We start from the raw sequence: 19,089 nt of genomic DNA on the forward strand, positions 1-19,089 counted from the left end.
TCAGTCTCAGTTTCAGTCTCTGGTCTCAGGTTGTGTTTCAGTCCTAGGTCTCAGTCTGAGGGGTCAGTGTCTGGTCTTAGTGTGAGATCTCAGTCTGCAGTCTTAGTTTGTGGTCTCTGTCATTGGGTCTGTGGTATTAGTCTAGGTCTCAGTCTGTGGTCACAGTCTGAGGTCTCAGTATGTGGTCACAGTCTGAGGTCTCACTCTGAGGTCTTGTCTTAGTCTGTGGTCTCAGTCTGAAGTCTCAGTATGTGGTCTGAAGTCACAGTTTGAAGTCTGAGTCTAAGGTCTCAGTCTCTGGTCTCAGTCTGTGGGTCTGTGGTAGTATAAATGTGTGGTCTCAGTCCGTCTCAGTCTGAGGTCTCAATCTCTGGTCTCAGTTTCAGACCTTTGCACAGCATCTCTGCTAGATTAAGGTGTGGGCTTTGACTGGACCAATCCAGAAGGTGGATTTTCTTTGAAACCATTCTGTAGTAGATTTATTTTGATGTTTAGGGTCATTGTCCTGTAGCGTCACCCAGCTTCTCCTGAGCTTCAGCAGGTGGACAGTCACCCTGACATTATCCTTGATGAACTTGAGAATTCATTTTCCTCTCTGATGTGGAGCTGTCCAGGTCCAGAGGCAGAAAATTAGCCCCAATCATGATGCTCCCTCCACCTGCTTCACCTCTGGGATGATGATGGGATGTTAGTATGCAGTGGCTTTCTACACCACACACACGGTGCATGTTTTTCCCAAACAAGTCAACCTTGGTGTCATCAGTCCATAACACATTTCCCCAGTAGCACAGTGGAGTGTAAAGCTGCTCTTTATAAATTCAGGGGCATAACAACCATGCACCATGATGTGTGTGTGGTGGACTCATGAACCAGCTCTAATGATTCCTTTAAGCCTTCAGCTGTGACTGAGCTCCTTTGTTAACCTTACAGAGCTACTGTGTTCTGCCTTTGGAGTCATCTCAGGTGGACGTCCACTTCTAGACAGAGTAGCCACAGAACTAAATCATCTTCATCTATAGACAGCGTGACTGTGGACTGATGAAGATCTAAACTCTTTGAGATGACTCTGTGACCCTTTCAGCTTCATGCTAATCAACAATTGTTGATCACAAGTTTTCTGAGATCTTTTTTGAGGCCTGGTTCACATCATCTGATGCTTGTTGTGAACAGCAAACTCAAAATGTTTGAGAGTTTTTTATGAGCCAAAGTCTCTAACCCACACCTCCAATCTTGTTCCATTGACTGGACTCCAGGTTTGATAACTCCTGACTCCACTTAGCGTCTGTTGATGCCATCAGTCAAGAGTTCACATACTTTTTCCAGCTACAATGTGGTAGTTTAGTTTAAATGATTTAGATCTGAATGACTTCAATATGGACAAGAACAAAACAATGACTTGTGTCTTATTAGTCAAAATAGACTATGTTTGTTCATAATTGTAACTTGGATGAAGATCTGATCATATTTAAGGACACATTTATACATAAATGGAGGTTATTCCAAAGGGTTCACTTACTTTTTCTTGACACTATAAAACTAATGAAGAATGTTAAAAATATGATGCACTGTGAGAAATTTGAACTACATAACAGTTTATATTTGAGCTGATTGATTAGTTGATTGGTCAGTTGATCTGAATTGATTAATATGTTGGAAAAGCATCTTTTTGTTAAAGAAACTGTCATGTGGAAAAAATGGCAGAGACAGTTTTAACCACCTGCAGCAGATTTAATACAGAAAACACTCACACGCAAACACACACACACACACACACACACACACACCCTGATACAAAAAGTGTAAAAAATAAACCAAGTAAAATCTCATCTTCACTAAACACTGAGAGTAAACAGGTTGACACTGAAGGAGCCTGATGCATGATGGGTAGTGACACACATCACAGACTATGAGACAGGAGGTCTCACTCTGTTAAAGGGTCAGTTCACCCAAACACTCTCAAATACACTTCCTGGTTTCTGACCATTGGGTGGTTTTGGTTTGACTTCCTGTTGCTCTGATGATGTCTCCGCCACCTGTGTGTCCTGGAGTGTGATTGGCTGAGCCCACAGAGCTCAGTCATTAGATTCTGACATGGGATAACCAGGAATTAAATCCAGGCATTCAGTGGATACACCTGCACACCTGCAGGTAAATGTAAATATCTAATCACGTGGCAGTAATAAGCAGCAGATGAAAAACCAGAAACTCTGGCTCCTGTGGAATGTTTTTTTTTTCATATATATTAAATGTGGATATCAGTTACCACAGGAGTCCATAGATCCATCCTGCATCCTGAGCCTGAGCCTGAGGACAGTCAGAGATAGGATGTTCAGACAGGTGTTCCAGGTTAAGAGCCCACTGAGCACAGACGACATTTTCTAAGACATTTTGAACAGTGTCCTATCCCAAAGCTGGAGAGGATAACGACGGCAACAACAATGATGGGGTATCCTTCTTCCCATTAGCCCCAGTGGCGCCATCAGCAGCATGTCCTGGCCCTTCATCTGATTTAACGAAGCCATTTAATGAAATTGATCACTACAGTTCAGCTTCGGCTCAAACACCTTCAGGTATCGAACCTTCAGACCTGACGGAGCAAACAACACCTGAGGAGGAGGAACGTGACAACAGAAAAAGTTAAAACCACGATCAGAGAAAGAGGCTATAAAACCTCATCACATGGTTTGTAGTAACGTATCCACAGGTCAGTGTCTGTATCCGTCTCCATGGAGTCAGGCTGTCTGATTGCCAGCAGCTGAATCAGCTGTGACCAGCTCCTGTCTGCAGTGGATCATGATGTTCAGACAACTATCACTGGATTATTGTGATACTGAAGAGAACTTAAAAACAGGAGGATTCTCAATGAAGTTCTGCACCCTCTGTTTCTCTGGAGCTTTATTCTGGAGGGATATCAGAGATAATGATATGCTCAGGAAGTGAAGTCACACTGAATCAGATCAACATATGGTTCAGGTCTGTGAGTTGGGGTCTGACTCGGGTGAACACTGAGGGGAGGAGACGGACTGTGAGGTCACTGAATTCATGTCGTGGCCCTGATTTGCGACTCCTTCATCCCCGCCATGCGCTTCAGCTACAACACAGAGAGACACACCTGGTGAGGTTCACCTGCTGCAGCCGGCTGAGCCCCCCTCTGTCTGACCTGCTGATGTAATGCAGAGGTGTTTAGCTGACGTGGCGGCTGCAGCAGTGGGTGGTGCTGGTGTTGATGTGTTAGTGCTGATGCTGCAGAGCTGCTCTGATCTGGACTCTGTGTCAGCACACACTCAGCTCAGAGGTCGAACTATCGACCAGTACATCACAGAGGCAACAAAAACAACACACACACACACACACACACACACACACACACACACACACACACACACACACACAAATCTACTGTATTACAGACTCAGGAGGCTCAGAGTTCAGAGTCTCTGCTTACATCGTGGATTTTAATGGACCAGAAGATCAGCTCAAAACCTGTCAACAGCCAAACTACTGACCAATCAAATCACTGGAAAAACAGAGTCATCATTCCTACAGGATCCTGACAGGGACAAAAGAGTTTACAATAAAGTGATCAATATAAACGAGTAATAGATATAAAATGTAAAAAATCAGTGGAATAGTTTTCCTGTATGAGGTTTCCATGTGTCCTCTCTGGTTTTAAAACAAAGCTTCTAAAAAAAAAAAAGCACCAAGTGTTTATAAATAAATAGCTTATATAATTACTATTATAGCTTCATTTTAATTGAACAGATATTCTTTAATCCGACAGGATTCCTGACAGTGATGAAGCTTTTACTCTCTTCTTCAGAATAACATGAGGAGACTCTGTGACCACAACTGGAAATAAAAACCAAACCTCTGATGTCTTTGATTAGAACAATTAGCCACAAGCTGTTAATTATTTCCATGATTATAAATGAACATTTCAGACGGTCTGACTCATCAGACATCAACTAGTCCTCTCCTCTTCTCTTTCTCTCCTCTCTGCAGCAGAAACAGTCTGACATTAAAGCTGCAAGCAGCGTTGAGCGGGCCCACAGCCGTTTCTTGCTATATGCGGACTATGCCGATGCGTAGGGCCCCCGCAGCCACTAGAGGGCCCCAAGCTGCAAGTTCAGCCTCAATGTATTTGGGGAGGGTTACAATTACCTGTCTTTATTTGTAGCCAGCAAAGCCTCCTCATGTGTTTAGTGAAGCACTTATATGCTCAAAAATTGAATGTAGGATATAACTTGATTACCCTAAACACACAAGCCACAGCTTGTGTAATCAAAATCATCATTAGGCTGTCAGGCAATGAGGGACGTCCGCCGACAGGTATGATGGGATGACTGACAGCCGCATCTCACGTCAGTGAACATCAGTGAGGAGAATAACGGTAGTGTTAGTTATGGTATCATGGCATCAAAAAGGACTTATCCCTCTGGTTCAGAGGGAAAGATACAAGAAGAAAACTGAAGAAGTAAAACGCTCACAAGCAAAAGGTGAGACATTTGTTAATTGTGTAGATTCACTTGTGAGGTGAAGGCTTTAGTTATAATTAGCCAGTTTTTGAGCAAGTTTGCTACTTTTGTCCTGCTGGTTAGCTCAGCTAGCCTTAGCTAAATTGATAAATTAGCTAGTTCAGCTAGCTAGTTAGCATTGTTTGGATGCAAATAAACCCAGCTTTATATGATGTCTGTGATGTCGTTGTCCGGTGGGTGTCGCCTCTCAGTCATAGACCTCCTATGCTGTTAAATATTTACCACAGTAACATTACTTTAGGATTTGCAGATGAAAGCAGAAAAAGCCTGAAGGTGACAACTTTGAAATTGGGTGCATGCTTTAAATGGACATTGTATATTGCAAGATTATGAATTTTTCTGTATCAGTGCAACATAACTGAAATTATATAAAATATAATATTTTCTTATGATCAATTTTGCTTGGTAACCTAAGGAGCTTTGTCTTTGCAGGTACAATTCTGAAATACTTTGGAGCTCCAGTCCGAGCAGAACCAGCCAATTTATTTGTTTTTATTGTTTTAGGTGGGAGGGGAGAGAATTTTATGTTGAGTTATGTTTCATGTTTAAGAACTTTGTTCTCAAAATTAAAAAAAAGGAAAATCTGTTGCATTTATTGACATTGTTTACCTTTTATTATCATTCTCTGTAGCTTTTGGTTGCTGGGTCAATTTGAGATGTTTAATTTGAATTTGAGAGTTTTTCATGAATCAAGCCTGTTTTCCTCTTCAAGTGTAACACATTGATGCATCTCCTCAGATCATCTTAAAGGGGTTGGATTCCCCCCATTGTAGTTTGACAAAATAGGGGCCCCCAAACAGCATCTTGCATAGGCCCCCCAAAAAGCTAGTAACGGCCCTGAACGGGCCCTCGGACTCCTGTGCACCTTTGGGTGGTCTGTGCCAATTTTTGTGAGTTTTCGAGTATGTTAACGTCCTCAAAAATCAAATATTCCAGCAGAAAAATAATAATAATCTCTACAAAAACAATAGGTTCCTGGAACCTCCGACACCGCTGGGCCCTGGTACACTCGGTGCTCAGGCCCTAATAAACACTAGTTTCAATAGGGTCCTCGCACCCTTCAGTGCTCTGGCCGTTTTATCAGCATCACATGTTCATTTACAGTTTGTTCATCATCAGACAAAACAGCAAAAATACTCAAACGTAATGTTAATTCATGCACTTATTTACAATATATCTTTAGTCTGACATTAATAGAAATTATATTTAAACATGGAAATAGTATTTTTTTTTAATTCTAGTCACGTGATCATGTTTACATTTCACCTTGTTGAATATTACCTTTGGACGTTGCTGTAACCGAACTTACCTGGAAGTATCAGCGTTTCTTCTCATATATTAAGAACTTCATTCATGGTTCAGACTTTGTTGCGTATAACTAAAAACTCCGCCTCTTTCACAGGAACACGCTCGTAACCGGACAGGTAAACCCAGGGTTAACTGAGCCAGTTGGTAACCAGCTTCGTAGTACAGGTTGTCCAGGAGGGACAATGTTAGGTTCAGTTAACCCAGATAACTAAAAGTTATCCTGGCTATGTTGAACTTGCTTCGTAGTACAGGCCTCATGTTCTGACATTAACCCTGAACCATCAGTTCCGTGGTTATTTGCTCACTGTTAACCAGACAGATCACCATTATAATAAGACGTCACATCATCTCAGCTCTGATCCTCAGGTCAATCTGGTGTATTCACTCTGATCTGACTCAGATTCAGACTCAGACCCAGATGGGCAGAGGAGAAGTCAGATCAATCACTGATCAGCAGATCAATCGCTGATCAGCAAGATTCATCCCAAACTGGACTTAGAACAGGATGTAGAGGAAGACAGAATTCAGCAGAGAGGCGTGGCTAAAACAAAAACAGGGGTCTATGGGTAGACTGTAAATAAAGATGAAGCTGCTCCATCGTCGCCGTCTTGGCAGTACTTGACTCCACTACTAATGCCCAGCTAATCCAAAAATGGTCAGAGGAGGGGCGTGTGTCGAGCTGAATGCCGGCTTGTGGCAGGCATACACTCACCCACCTGTCACTCAAAGAGGCCACGCCCTCAATTCTACATAACTTTAAGCCTTAAAATAAAATGTAAACAGGTGAGTTATATAAACAGTTGTCATGACAGAGGAATTAGCAATAGAGACCAAAACTGCTTTTGTTCCAGGCTGTAAACATGTTTATTTCTGCTGTAAAATTGGACATTTTAACATGGCAGTCTATGGAGACTCTAGTGGTCATCAGAGGAACTACAGCTGTTGGTTCCTCTGTGTTGGCTTCTTTTTCCAGCCTCCGAGGTTGCTGGTCGTACCTCCATCTTCTGAGCCAGCAGTGAGGACTTGAAGTTGGACTTGATGACGACCTTGACCTTCAGTTTTGTCCGACCCACCTCTCAGACCAGAGGGACGACTCTGAAGGGGAAGGATGATGTCTTTGGTGGTTCGGTACCTGAACACAGATGACACAGTCAGACGGCCTGGCTTAGCCCATCGCTGATACACCGTGAGTTTTAAAGGTATAGTTTGGGTTATTGGACATGGGGTTGTATGAGGTAGTCATGCATTGTCATTGTGTTACCTGCAGTATATTATATCAGTGCGATGACAGTTAGGTGAGGCAGCAGGAAACACTAGCAGAGCTGCTGTGGGCAGGGCCAGCAGATAAAATGTGTTTAACCCATTTATACCGGCTGCTGCGTAGTGCAGCATTGTTGATTCCTCGTCATTTTCATGATATATTTATACATATTTTACATATTTATATGCTGCATGCGTCATGAAAATGACGAGAAATCAACAATGCTGCACTACGCAGCAGCCGGCAGGAGACTCAATGTTGCGCTACGCAGCACCCGGTATAAATGGGTTAAGACACCTTTAAAAGACGCCCACTGAAATTATCCAATATGCATTGAATGTACATGCATTTTCTTTGCATTAAAGCAGCACTTTATTACTTTATTACGCTGCAGCTAGAGGTCAGCTGAGCGAATCAGAAAGCAGCATAATGCAGTGCACTCCGTAGGTGCGCTTGTCTGTAGGAATATGGTAGTACAGCGGTTGAAAAAATGTAGTACCAAAGGAAAGTGCAGTTTTCACAGGCTCAGATCAGGTGTTTAGTGCTCTCAGACAATGCTGATTTAAATCCTGACTCAGGCCTGATGACTAAAATTAATAAATAAATAATTTTTTAATGAATAATTAAGATAATGATCATTAATAATTAAATGTCAGTGAAGAGACAAAGCACTGAACGTGGAGTAAATGTTGTTCCTCTCTTGCTCCGCCCACTAAAAGTGAAAACCTGTTTAGACTCAGGTGATACAGCTGAAGGTGACGTTGCTGTGTGACCTCTGACCTCTTGCCGGTGTCCTCAGAGCTTCCTCCTTTCCCCTGCCTGTCCATGACTATCTTGTCATTCATCTCAAATTTACATTCAGGCATCCTGCTCGGGTAATGCTTCATCAGCACCAGCCCTGAGACGAGAGCGCTGAGCACCTGACCTGAATACACACACATAAATACACAGATAAACACACACACAAAGACACACATATGAACAGACACTTGAAAACACACACAGATGAACATACACAAATAAACAGAAAAAAAACACAGATAAACACACACACATGAACACACACACTGTTAGACGAAGTCACCCTCTTGATCAATCAACAGAAATCAATCAACAACTATTTTGATAAGAAATAGAGAACAACTGTGATACTGTCAACAAGTAAGAGTCTATTAACTACTTTATCAAAGCTCCTGTTCAGCATGTAGGAACATGATGTTTCCAGATGTTTGTCTCCTGATGTGTGTTGTTGTTTAACCAGGGTTATTTGGTGATGATTGATTTCATGGTGCACAGTGTGATCACTGACTACTTCATGTGGAAGTGCAGGAAGAGCTGTTTAATATGAAGTCTCAGGATTCACACTGGCTGAATGTTTGAGAAGATGTTTAGACCAGAATCTGGACTAATCCTACATTGACTGATGGCACCAGTGTGTCTGGAAGAAAACTCATCCCTTAGATGAATGGATTGATCACTAAAACAGTCATCAGCAGCAGTTTTAGTCTTTAGCTCCTCAGACGTGAGGAACTGCTGATAACAGACAACTCATTCATCCAGAGAATAATCATTTGTCATGGCCTTAGATATGATATATTAATAAATAATAATAATGGTAAGATGAGACACTGCTGTAGAAGTTCTGTAAAAACATCCTGATGAAGTCTGAGCTCAAACCTGTTATTTTACACACATACACACATATACATATATACATATATATATGTGTGTGTGTGTGTGTGTGTGTGTGTACATATATAAAACATATGTGTAAAACAAGTGTGAGACACCTTATTGTCCAGTCAGCTCCTCTGAATATGAAGCAGCTCACTGTCAATGTTCAATATGTCAATATACTGCAGCATACACACACACATTCATATGTGAATTTACAGGGAGGTCTAACTCCTCTAATATCTCTGGTTGAAAATCAGAGAAGAAGAACATTGAACTTCATTACTTTGATCTACATACTGTTTTACACACAGTAACAATGTCAGTGTAGTATGAGTTTATTATCAGTCACTCATCAGATACTCAAAGTAATCCCATTATTTGACTAATGACTCAGTTATTAAAGTTAATGGCTCACTGTCAGAGGAGCCTTTAAACTTCTTCACACCCTCCACACTCATCAGATCTTTTCTATTTAACTGACAGAAACAGAGGAAACAGTCTTCTCTCTGGTCTGGAGGGGTCAGAGTTGTGGTGTTGTGCATTGTGTGCGGTTGTGTGCAGTGTGTGTGGTGGTGTGCAGTGTGTGTGGTTGTGTGCAATGTGTGCGGTTGTATGTAGTGTGTGCGGTTGTGTGCAGTGTGTGCGGTTGTGTGTAGTGTGTGCGGTTGTGTGCAGTGTGTGCGGTTGTGTGCAGTGTGTGTGGTGGTGTGCAGTGTGTGTGGTTGTGTGCACTGTGTGCGGTTGTATGTAGTGTGTGCGGTTGTGTGCAGTGTGTGCGGTTGTGTGTAGTGTGTGTGGTGGTGTGCAGTGTGTGTGGTTGTGTGTAGTGTGTGTGGTGGTGTGCAGTGTGTGTGGTTGTGTGCACTGTGTGCGGTTGTATGTAGTGTGTGCGGTTGTGTGCAGTGTGTGCGGTTGTGTGTAGTGTGTGCGGTTGTGTGTAGTGTGTGCGGTTGTGTGCAGTGTGTGTGGTGGTGTGCAGTGTGTGGGGTTGTGTGCACTGTGTGCGGTTGTATGTAGTGTGTGCGGTTGTGTGCAGTGTGTGTGGTTGTATGTAGTGTGTGCGTTGGTGTGCAGTGTGTGCGGTTGTGTGCAGTGTGTGAGGGGAACCAGGAGAGGGGGACCAGGTGAGGGGGACCAGGTGAGGGGGACCAGGAGAGGGGGACCAGGTGAGGGGGGACCAGGTGAGGGGGACCAGGAGAGAGGGACCAGGTGAGGGGGACCAGGTGAGGGGGACCAGGAGAGACGGACCAGGAGAGACGGACCAGGAGAGAGGTATACTTTTATGTTTCACAGGTGTCTCAGTATTCAGGTGTTACTGTCTGACTTTAGTTTATTTGACTCTTCATCTTCATCGTCTGTAATTATTCTACTGAAAATCACAGCTGTGTGTTCTCTGTCTGTGTTAATGAATAATCAGGTTCATAGTTTAACATGTGCTGCTGGAACCAGAAGGTTATGACGGTCATACCTGCTCAGTGAGTCCTACCTGGCTCTTGATGCCCTGCTGAGTGATGAAGGTTTTCAGAGCTCCTGTCTCCCGAGTTCTGAGGATAACCAAAGTCCAGAATCTCTGCAGGGACACAGAGACCATGAGGACACACGGACAAACAGACTAACAGGACCATCTCAGTCCAGATCTGAAGCTCGGAGTCCTGGGCTCTGATGGCTCCTGTCTGCACTGTATTTTCTTTAGGTTCTGATTTTCTCATCCAACGCTTACAAAAATCAAAACCTAAAAAAACAGCAGAGCAGCAGAACAGCAGCAGCGTTCAAATGTGTCCTCTTGGGAGTTCAGGAGAACAGGCGAAGATACAGACACATCCCCGCCCTGACCCTGTTAATGAACACTCCTGAATTGAGTTACCACATATTTTTGGCAACGAGGTGAGCTTGTGTTGTTAGCATAGCTAGGCCACAGTGTGCTGGCTATAGACGACAGTGACGCTGCAGAGGAGCTTCACGAGGACGGGAGGCTTTGTGTACAGATTGCTACATTCGGGACTATCGGTGAATTTGTGGAGGGGAATGAGGACCGGAAGGAGTATGAGGAAAGGTTGGGACACTTTTTCCTCGCTATTGGGATTACTGAAGAGGCTAAGAAGCGCTCTATTCTCCTGAGTGTGTGTGGGGCGAAAACTTATAAACTCATAAGGAAAACTGGGGGAGACCCCATATGATGAACTGGTCCGGCTTGTGGGTAACCACCACAACCCCAAGCCTTCAGTGATAGTCCAACAGTTTAAATTTCATAGCCATTTTAGGAAGCCAGGCCAGTGTGTAGCCAACTCTGTAGCTGAGCTTCGGCAGCTTTCAGAGCATTGTGACTCAGGGGCAGTATTGGATTGATAGGCCCCGTGATAGGTAAATGCTGATGCCATACAACGCCGCCTGATCTGAGAAGCCCTACCTTTGACTTTCAAGAAAGCCATGGAAATTTCCCAAGGTATGAAAATGGATGCAAATAATGCCAAGGACTTTCAGAAAAGAAATGGAGGGTCACAGATGGCACAGGTGCACCAGGTCAGGAGAAAGTCAGGTAAAGAGACTGTTAAAGGAACAAAGCAGGTGGAATGTATTCGGTGTGGGGGAATACACTATGTAAATGACTGTAAATTCAAAGACACTGTCTGTCACGCATGTAATAAAAAGGGACATTTGGCTAAAAAGTGTACGAGCTCGAAGGAAAAAAGCAAACCTATACAGGGGAAAGCCCAACTGGCTGCTACATACCACCTCAAGGATGATGGCGAAGACGCGGTGTGTGCCTACAATATGTTTGGGGCTTGAGGTAGAGGAAGATGGGGCTGATGAGAACCCCCCCAGAGCCTGATTATGCCACAGTCACAGGACAGGACATTGAGTTTGGGATCGATTCAGGAACTACAGCATCTGTCATCAGTGAGGAGACCTACAAGCAGACGTGGGGGTCTGACCTGCCTCCCATTTGCTCATCAAAACTTAAACTGAGGACTTATACAGGGCAGCCAAATCCTCATTTGTTAGTGCTCTATGTGGACATTGGAGCTGAAGATCAGGGAGCAAGAGTCATGCTGCTGATAGCTAAGGGCTGTGGACCTGGTCTGTTGGCTCCGCGAGTTCAGACTAAACTGGCATGAAATAAAGTATACTGACATGACATAAGGGGGCTACAGTGAAACTGCATGTTGACCCCAAGGCTACCCCAAGGTTTTTAAAGTATGAAAGGCAAAGTGGAGGAGGAGCTGGAATGTCTGCAGCGACTGGGCATTGTTGAGCCAGTCCAGTTTTCAAGGTGGGCAGTTCCCATTGTCCCCGTGTTAAAGGAGGACAAGATGGCAAGGATTTGTGGGAATTATAAACTGACGGTGAACCAAGTCTCCAAGATGGCAGAGTACCCGTTGCCACGGTGGAGGACCTATTTCTGACCCTCGCAGGGGGGAAGCATTTCACAAAACTTGACATGAACCATGCCTACCAATAACTGCTCTTTGATAAGGATTCAAAGAAGTACGTTACCATCAACACTCATAAGGGCCTTTTAAAATACCACCAGCTGGTTTTTGGGGTGTCATCGAGCCCTGCCATTTTCCAAAGAACGATGGACAATTTGTTGCGGGGGAGTTCACATGTGGCTGTGTATCTGGATGAGATTTTGGTCACAAGGGTGATGGAGGCGGAGTATTCGGCTAACCTGGAACAGGTGCCCAGGAGGCTCTCAGGTGGGGCTGCGACTGAAGTGTGGTAAGTGTGTTCATGGCTCCAAGCGTGACCTACCTGGGGCACAGGCATGGTCAATTATTATGCCAAGTTTCTTCCTGATCTCTCAAAAGTTTTGGCCCCACTGTACAAGCCGCTTCGCAATGACACTAAGTGGAAATAGGGTGTGGAGCAGGAGACAGCTTTTAAGGAGGTTAAAGACCTCCTCCACTCAGCAAAGCTGCTGGTTCACTTTGACCCTACCAAAGATATCACTCTGTCATGTGACGCCTCTCCCTATGGGGTTGGAGCAGTACTCTCGCATGTGATGGAGGACGGTGCAGAGAAACCCATTAGTTTTGCTTCAAGGACCCTGTCTGCAGCGGAGAAGGGTTACTCTTAGTTAGACAAGAAAGGTCTGGCAGTTGTATTTGCAGTGAAGCACTTTAACCTCTATGGCAGAAACTCCTGTAAAAGTGAGCCAGATCAAGCAGCGGACAGAGAAGGACCCGATCCTCTCCCGAGTCAAAATGCTTCCTTTACAGGGCTAGTCAAGTGTTGTGGAAGGGGAGGAGTTGCAGCCATATGGTAAACGTAAAACAGAACTGAGTCTGCAGGATGGATGCATTTTCTGGGGGTTGAGGGTTGACGTACCTCACCCTGGATGTAGACAGATTGTGGAGGAAATACATGAGACACATCCAGGGGTGTCTAGGATGAAAAGCTTGGCAAGGTCCTATGTCTGGTGGCCAAATATGGATCAGGATCTAGAGAACAAAGTAAAGTCATGCACACAGTGCCAGACTATTCAGAACATGTCACCACCAGCCCCCTTGCATCCATGGGAGTGGCCAGACTGCCCCTGGTCTAGGTGGCACTTTGACTTTGCTGGCCCCTTTATGGGACAAATGTTGCTGATATTAGTAGATGCACATTACAAATGCATAGAGGCATGAGCAACATCACAGCTCCCTCAACCATAGACAAGCTCAGACAGGTGTTTGCAGTCCATGGATTGCCTGACAGTCTGGTCACAGATAATGACTCAACGTTCACAAGTGACCTGTTCGGTGCGTTCATGCAGCAGAATGACATTCATCATATCTGGATGGCCCCTTTCCACCCAGCCTCAAATGGTTTGGCAGAGGGGGCTGTGCAGACTGTGAAGGACAGCTTGAAGCGGATGACAGGAGATTCCATGAGCATGAGGCTTTCACGTTTCTTGTTCAAATATCGCCTCACGCCACAGACGACGACTGCATGCACCACAGCTGAGATGCTGATGAGCCAAGTCAAGGCTGGATCTCCTGCGCCCCGACATAAAGGCACAAGTGGAAAGGAAGCAAGAAAAGCAGAAAAGGGACATGATCATCATGCACGGGAGATACAGTTAAAACCTGATGACCATGTCTGTGAGAAACTTCAGCAGTAACAGTACCCAGCCACCGCTGCTGGGGTTATCCTGAGACAGAGCGGCCCGGGCTCATAAGTTGTTAAGCTGAAGGATGAACATGTGTTCCGCAAGGAAACACGATCATGTACGCCTGGGTCACGGAACAGGCTCAGAGTTGGACAGCTCCCCGGAGTGGCCCCTGGCGAGACAGTCCACTGTGGGACAGTGTCCACCAGCGACAGTGCCAGAGAGAGAACCACAGGGAGAGTTGTTGGTGCCCCCTGATATGGTGGGACCCCCTAACACGCAAACCCCACTCATGCCCCCAAGACTGGCCTCTCCCAAACCACCCTCACCTGTGGTGTCTCCTGAGTCACCACTGTGCAGGTCACAGTTCACCCCAAACCTCCAGACAGACTGGATTGGACAGCTGTTTTTAGACGGACTGGGGGAATGTGCCTTGTTGTTCACATGTTGCATTAGCAAACTGTTGATGCTCTTTTAAGTTTAATGTTGAGTGTGCAGGCTAAGTCACCACTGTTATTATTTTGAGTTAATTTACATAGGGAGGCATTGAAAATGGGGGGGGGGGGGGGGGGGGGGGGGGGGGGTTTGTAATGGGACAGAATTAAAATGTGTTAATGTGGTGAGCGTACAGGTAAAGTAGCTATGCACCCGCTAGGGAACACTGTTGATACAGAATTGACGTGTTCATGAGTTTTCAAGGAATGAGGAAGAGTACCTCCAGTGCCTCGGGCTCAGGTGTGTATGTGTGAGCCAGGTTAGCCCTCTGCCCTGCAGCATGTTGGATGCTTAAGTACGTATGTGAATGTATTAATCGTGCAACTTTAATATAAAGCCGACTGAATGACAGTACATGTCGCATGCTTCTTTTTCAAGGTACAAGTTACGACAAACACTGTTTACCGTCCAGCAGCTCGTAGATCAGGTCCAAGTTGTTCTTGACGTTCACTTCAGTGATTTTACTGAAGTATGCCATCATCACGTCAATCATCTTGTAGAGGAATTCGAACAGCATGGTGACGTTGACTTTCAGCTTGGTGACGGCTGCCAGCGAGATGTTGGAGCGCTCGATGTGGAAGAAGCTGGTCTGAGCGATGTTGGTGACCGGAGAGCGGACCTTCTGCCAGTCTGGATAACATTAACATGAAACACGTCCGCAACATTTCTCCTGGACAGAGAGATGAGGCAGAAGATTACAGTGAAGCAGAGGCTTCTGGAGACTGACCACGGTTCTGACAGAGGATTAGAACCTGGTATGATGGTTCAGGTCTGTCCTATAACCACATCACATGTCAAGGGTTTCACCAAAACCTTCATCATTTGAAACATCAGCAGATTCAAACCTTGTGGTTTCAAGTTTTTTTTTCATCCTGGATCAGATCAACAAATAACATTCTTCATGTGACTATCTCGACTCAAGGTCCACTTACTGACTTTTTCTGGAGCCTGATGGTCCTCCTCACTGTCCCAAGATTTGACACTGAATTCATTTTCTAATTGTTTAAAATTGTTTTTATTCTCTCTGTTCTCTCCTCTCTCTGTATGATGACAATGATGATGATGAATTCATCAGAGAGACCCTTACAGACATGAAACAACAGCCACAAACAAACAGCAGTCAGAACAGATGTGTGTGTGTGTGTGTGTGTGTGTGTGTGTGTGTGTGTGTGTGTGTGTGTGTGTGTGTGTGTGTGTGTGTGTGTTAGAACTTCAGCATGCAGGAATAATATTCCACATGATGTATAAAATGTTGTCTTTGCACTTGTTTGTGTTGTAGACTGAAAATTTTTTTATACTATGATTGTTGACAGATGTTGTGACCATCACTTCATAATTTTATTTTGACTGACAGATAAATATAAACCAAACACACATGTTCCCTCACATGTGTAGGACATGATCTGTAGTCCAGAGCGTGTCCATAGCAACACCATGCCTCACTGATGGTCTGTTTTGACAGACTTCTGTGATTAGGATGTTTCAGTCAGAAGCAGACAGACGTCTCAGTCTGTCGTAAAAATCCAGTCGCAGCTCCTTCCATCAGCAGCCATGTTATCAGTGCAGACTGCTATGATCTCATCACTATAAGGTTTCTCTATGCTGCTGCTGTTGCCTAGCAACAGGCATCCTGCATCGCAGCGACAGGAAGACTGAGGCTGCAGCACATTTAGTACTCAGCTTTGCTGCTACAGAGAGAGGTGCAAACACCGAACCTCTGTCTGAAGCTGCTGACTGTGGTCAGTCCAGGTATATATACAACATCTAAATCAGCTGTTCACTGATGAATCTTCACTGCAAATCAACACAACTAATATCTGTTGTGTTAGGTTACTATCATTTGATCAATGTTTCACGGTCTATCACCAACTATCAGCTGACAGAAACTGGTGAAGCAATAATACAATAAAAAATCCATCTGTCACACACTGAGTTAATGACCCAGCTGTAACCAGCTCTGGAACATAAGTGAAAATCATTTCTGTCAAGACAAGAAACAAAGTGACGAAAACTCTGATGTCAGAGACACTGAGTCCAAATGAAGAGACAATAAGTCACATATGTCTGTCTGATGAATCACCACCTAACACTGAAGCACAGACCTGTGTCCTGTGTGTCAATACAGAGACAAACCTGTAGCTTTTCAAACGGCTCCGCAGATTAATGCTCAGTCTTATGTAGATGAAATATTCAGTCTGACTCTGTGACTGTGCTGTGAGCAGATCTTATATGTTTGACTGAGACTCACATCAGGAACAATGTTTATTGTTTGTGTTTGACTTTTAATTATTATTAACTAATCATTATTATTCAATTATAAATCACTAATATTGTTATTATTATCTTTTTTTGTGTCTTACTTGTAATTATAATTCAAGCTGCACACAGACGCATGTGAAGGATCTGTTTGTGATTTTTCTCTGCTGCTGAACGTGGTTTCCTGACGGAGATGGTGGTTATGTTCACAACACAAGAGGTTATACTACGTCCTCTGAGCAGCTACTTCTTCTGGACAGACTGGGGGCTACAGTGACTCAGTATCAGAAAACTAGTTGGTTAGCATGCTAACTTCACTAGAAGAAAAGACGTGATAGAGACAAGAGTTAATATTGGTGTTTGTTTCCACCGCTAGAGACAGCTGTTGGTGAGTAAAGGGCTGAATGTGATGCTGAACTCACATTTCTGCTAACATTAGCTATGTAGCAATAGCAAAAACTGTGGATGAGTTTAATGTCTGGCTCATGGGCACTTCAGCAGTAAACGTCAGGACTCACCCGATGTCGTCACGGTACACACCCTGGAGATCAACACCTCCCCTTTATGGTTGTAGATGAAGAGTCCTCCAATCATGGCCGACAGCATCAGTCACTCAGAAAAGGATCATGACGAAGAGTCACTACACAGAGGAGGAGGGTTATTACTACAGAGGAGTTTACTGTGGATCTGCTGGTGAGGGGGGCAACAAACAGTGACTGATCATACATCATGTCAGCTTCCAATTACCAATATTTCTGTCATTACTCATTACGTCTGTTTAACATTTTCTTTATCACTGAGACAGTAAACACAGAGAAAACACTTCATAAAAAGATGCTTTTCTAAGACTTTTACTTACATTACATTAAACACAGAGAAACATTAAATCTTGAATCAACTCTTCATCCTCAGATTTATACACAGGTACGAATTTCAGCCATAAATATATATTATAATAATGTCAGTCAAAATAATGAGATTTACAAACTGAAGCTTATTATGAAATGAGTCAGAATTGTGACCTTTTAATTTACATATGTTTCTGTTAAACCATTTTTTCCTTGGTCGTCTACAGACCGTGTTTATATGTGAGATTATATAAAAAATAAAGTAGCTGTGTTGTGTTTGTGTTCAATTAACAGCGTCCACTTCCACTAATCGGTCCCTTTAACATTGCAGCTGCTAGTTAGCATGTTAGCTTGGCTGGTCCTTCTGTGTCCCAGTCGATAAAAATTAACCACAGTCAACAGATAATAAATATAAAGTAACGTTACTCTTCACGGTGGTGACGTAGGTAGCTCGCAGGTCCCTGCACGGTCTGTTCGACGGAGCACAATCCGAACTCCATTTAAAAATCTGACATTTAATTTGACACATCTGCACTCATACTATATCTGGTCATGTTGGCAGTCGGTGACAGTGGACTCTTACGGTACGTTCGGCATTCAGGAAAAACCAAAATGCGGCCTGTATTACGGTAATATGTCACCTTTAACGTTCGGATCGACTCCCGCTGACACACTGGCTGGAGTTGCCGCCCAGTCACTGACGTTAAGATGTAGCTGAAGATAACGTTGTTTATCGATAAACGGTGATTAAAAAGACAAACAGCTCCAGTATCATTCAACACAGTTGTTGTCTGTGTGTGTCGAATTAAATGGCGGCTCCTACTAACTCAGAACTGACAATAAATCACGACTTACTCAGAAAGCGCTGGTATTGATTATCAATAAATAACTGAAAGGCATCACACTAGCAACACCTGCTAACGTTACCGCAGCGGAGACGGTGACGACTCCCCCGCAGTCCATGCGCCACTGCTGCAGTGCGGACAGACAGACGGACGAAGAGACAATCAGTGGATCTGTCCGTCTCCGTGTCCTGACCCGGTCCACAGAGAGGCCACCGTGTCCCCGGGCTACCTCCCACAGAGCCGCTCAGGCCCCGTCGTCCCTCCATCCGGACATTTGACCGTGAAAACCGGACTCTCCAGCCTCCTCCGGTCGGAGGCAAGATGTCGGCGGCGGAGCAGACTGTCAGCTGACGGAGCCCGGTCCGGCTGCGTCCCGTTCAGAACCACCACCCTCCTCCACCCAGACTCCTCCCGCTAGATCAGACTCTATTTTAACTCAGTACAGATCTTATTTTTACCAGGTCAATACCGGAGTCTTGGTGTGGTCCTCTCACCAACAGGAACCGGGCCTGTGGTCTCTGCTCTAGCCGCGCGCTGAGACCGAGGTGGCGGGTGTGTGGATTGGGACGCGTCCCTCCCTCCTTAGGACTGATCATCACTCAGCAGGCCTAAGATCTCTGGAAACAGCACCCATAGGATCCATGATCCATGTTTCCAGGGTTGGGTGTAGTCTAGGTGGGACCCTGAAGGACATATCTGAAACTCTGGGGCTCCAGAATTGCAGGGGCCTGAAAACCTCCAGACTCTGTGTGAGAAATGTGTTAGGGAA

General features: G+C 44.5%; 1 protein-coding gene and 1 long non-coding RNA gene across 5 annotated transcripts; one reads left to right on the forward strand and one right to left on the reverse strand.

Annotated features, from left to right (window-relative positions):
• Positions 1–6,680: 6,680 nt before the first annotated feature.
• On the reverse strand, positions 6,681–19,089 carry ap2m1b (adaptor related protein complex 2 subunit mu 1b). Of its 4 annotated transcripts, none has more exons than XM_056373665.1 (6): positions 18,403–19,089; positions 17,146–17,267; positions 14,777–15,041; positions 10,268–10,351; positions 7,885–8,092; positions 6,681–6,975 (listed from the first exon to the last, which is right to left on the reverse strand). In XM_056373665.1, the coding sequence occupies exons 3-6, from the start codon at positions 14,886–14,888 to the stop codon at positions 6,777–6,779; spliced, it is 603 nt and encodes a 200-aa protein (XP_056229640.1). In that variant the 5' UTR covers positions 14,889–15,041; positions 17,146–17,267; positions 18,403–19,089; the 3' UTR covers positions 6,681–6,776. The 4 variants fall into 4 exon arrangements, with proteins under 4 accessions (XP_056229640.1, XP_056229643.1, XP_056229642.1 ...); XM_056373668.1 differs by having other exon boundaries at positions 7,885–8,029; positions 18,403–19,078; XM_056373667.1 differs by lacking the exon at positions 18,403–19,089 and adding an exon at positions 18,117–18,368.
• LOC130167462 (uncharacterized) lies at positions 8,099–10,243 on the forward strand. Its single transcript, XR_008827292.1, has 3 exons — positions 8,099–9,877; positions 9,963–9,990; positions 10,033–10,243. It is a non-coding gene; the product is annotated as an uncharacterized LOC130167462 (long non-coding RNA).

This window comes from Seriola aureovittata, chromosome 4, assembly GCF_021018895.1.
Source record: "Seriola aureovittata isolate HTS-2021-v1 ecotype China chromosome 4, ASM2101889v1, whole genome shotgun sequence".
Taxonomy (NCBI): Eukaryota; Metazoa; Chordata; class Actinopteri; order Carangiformes; family Carangidae; genus Seriola; species Seriola aureovittata.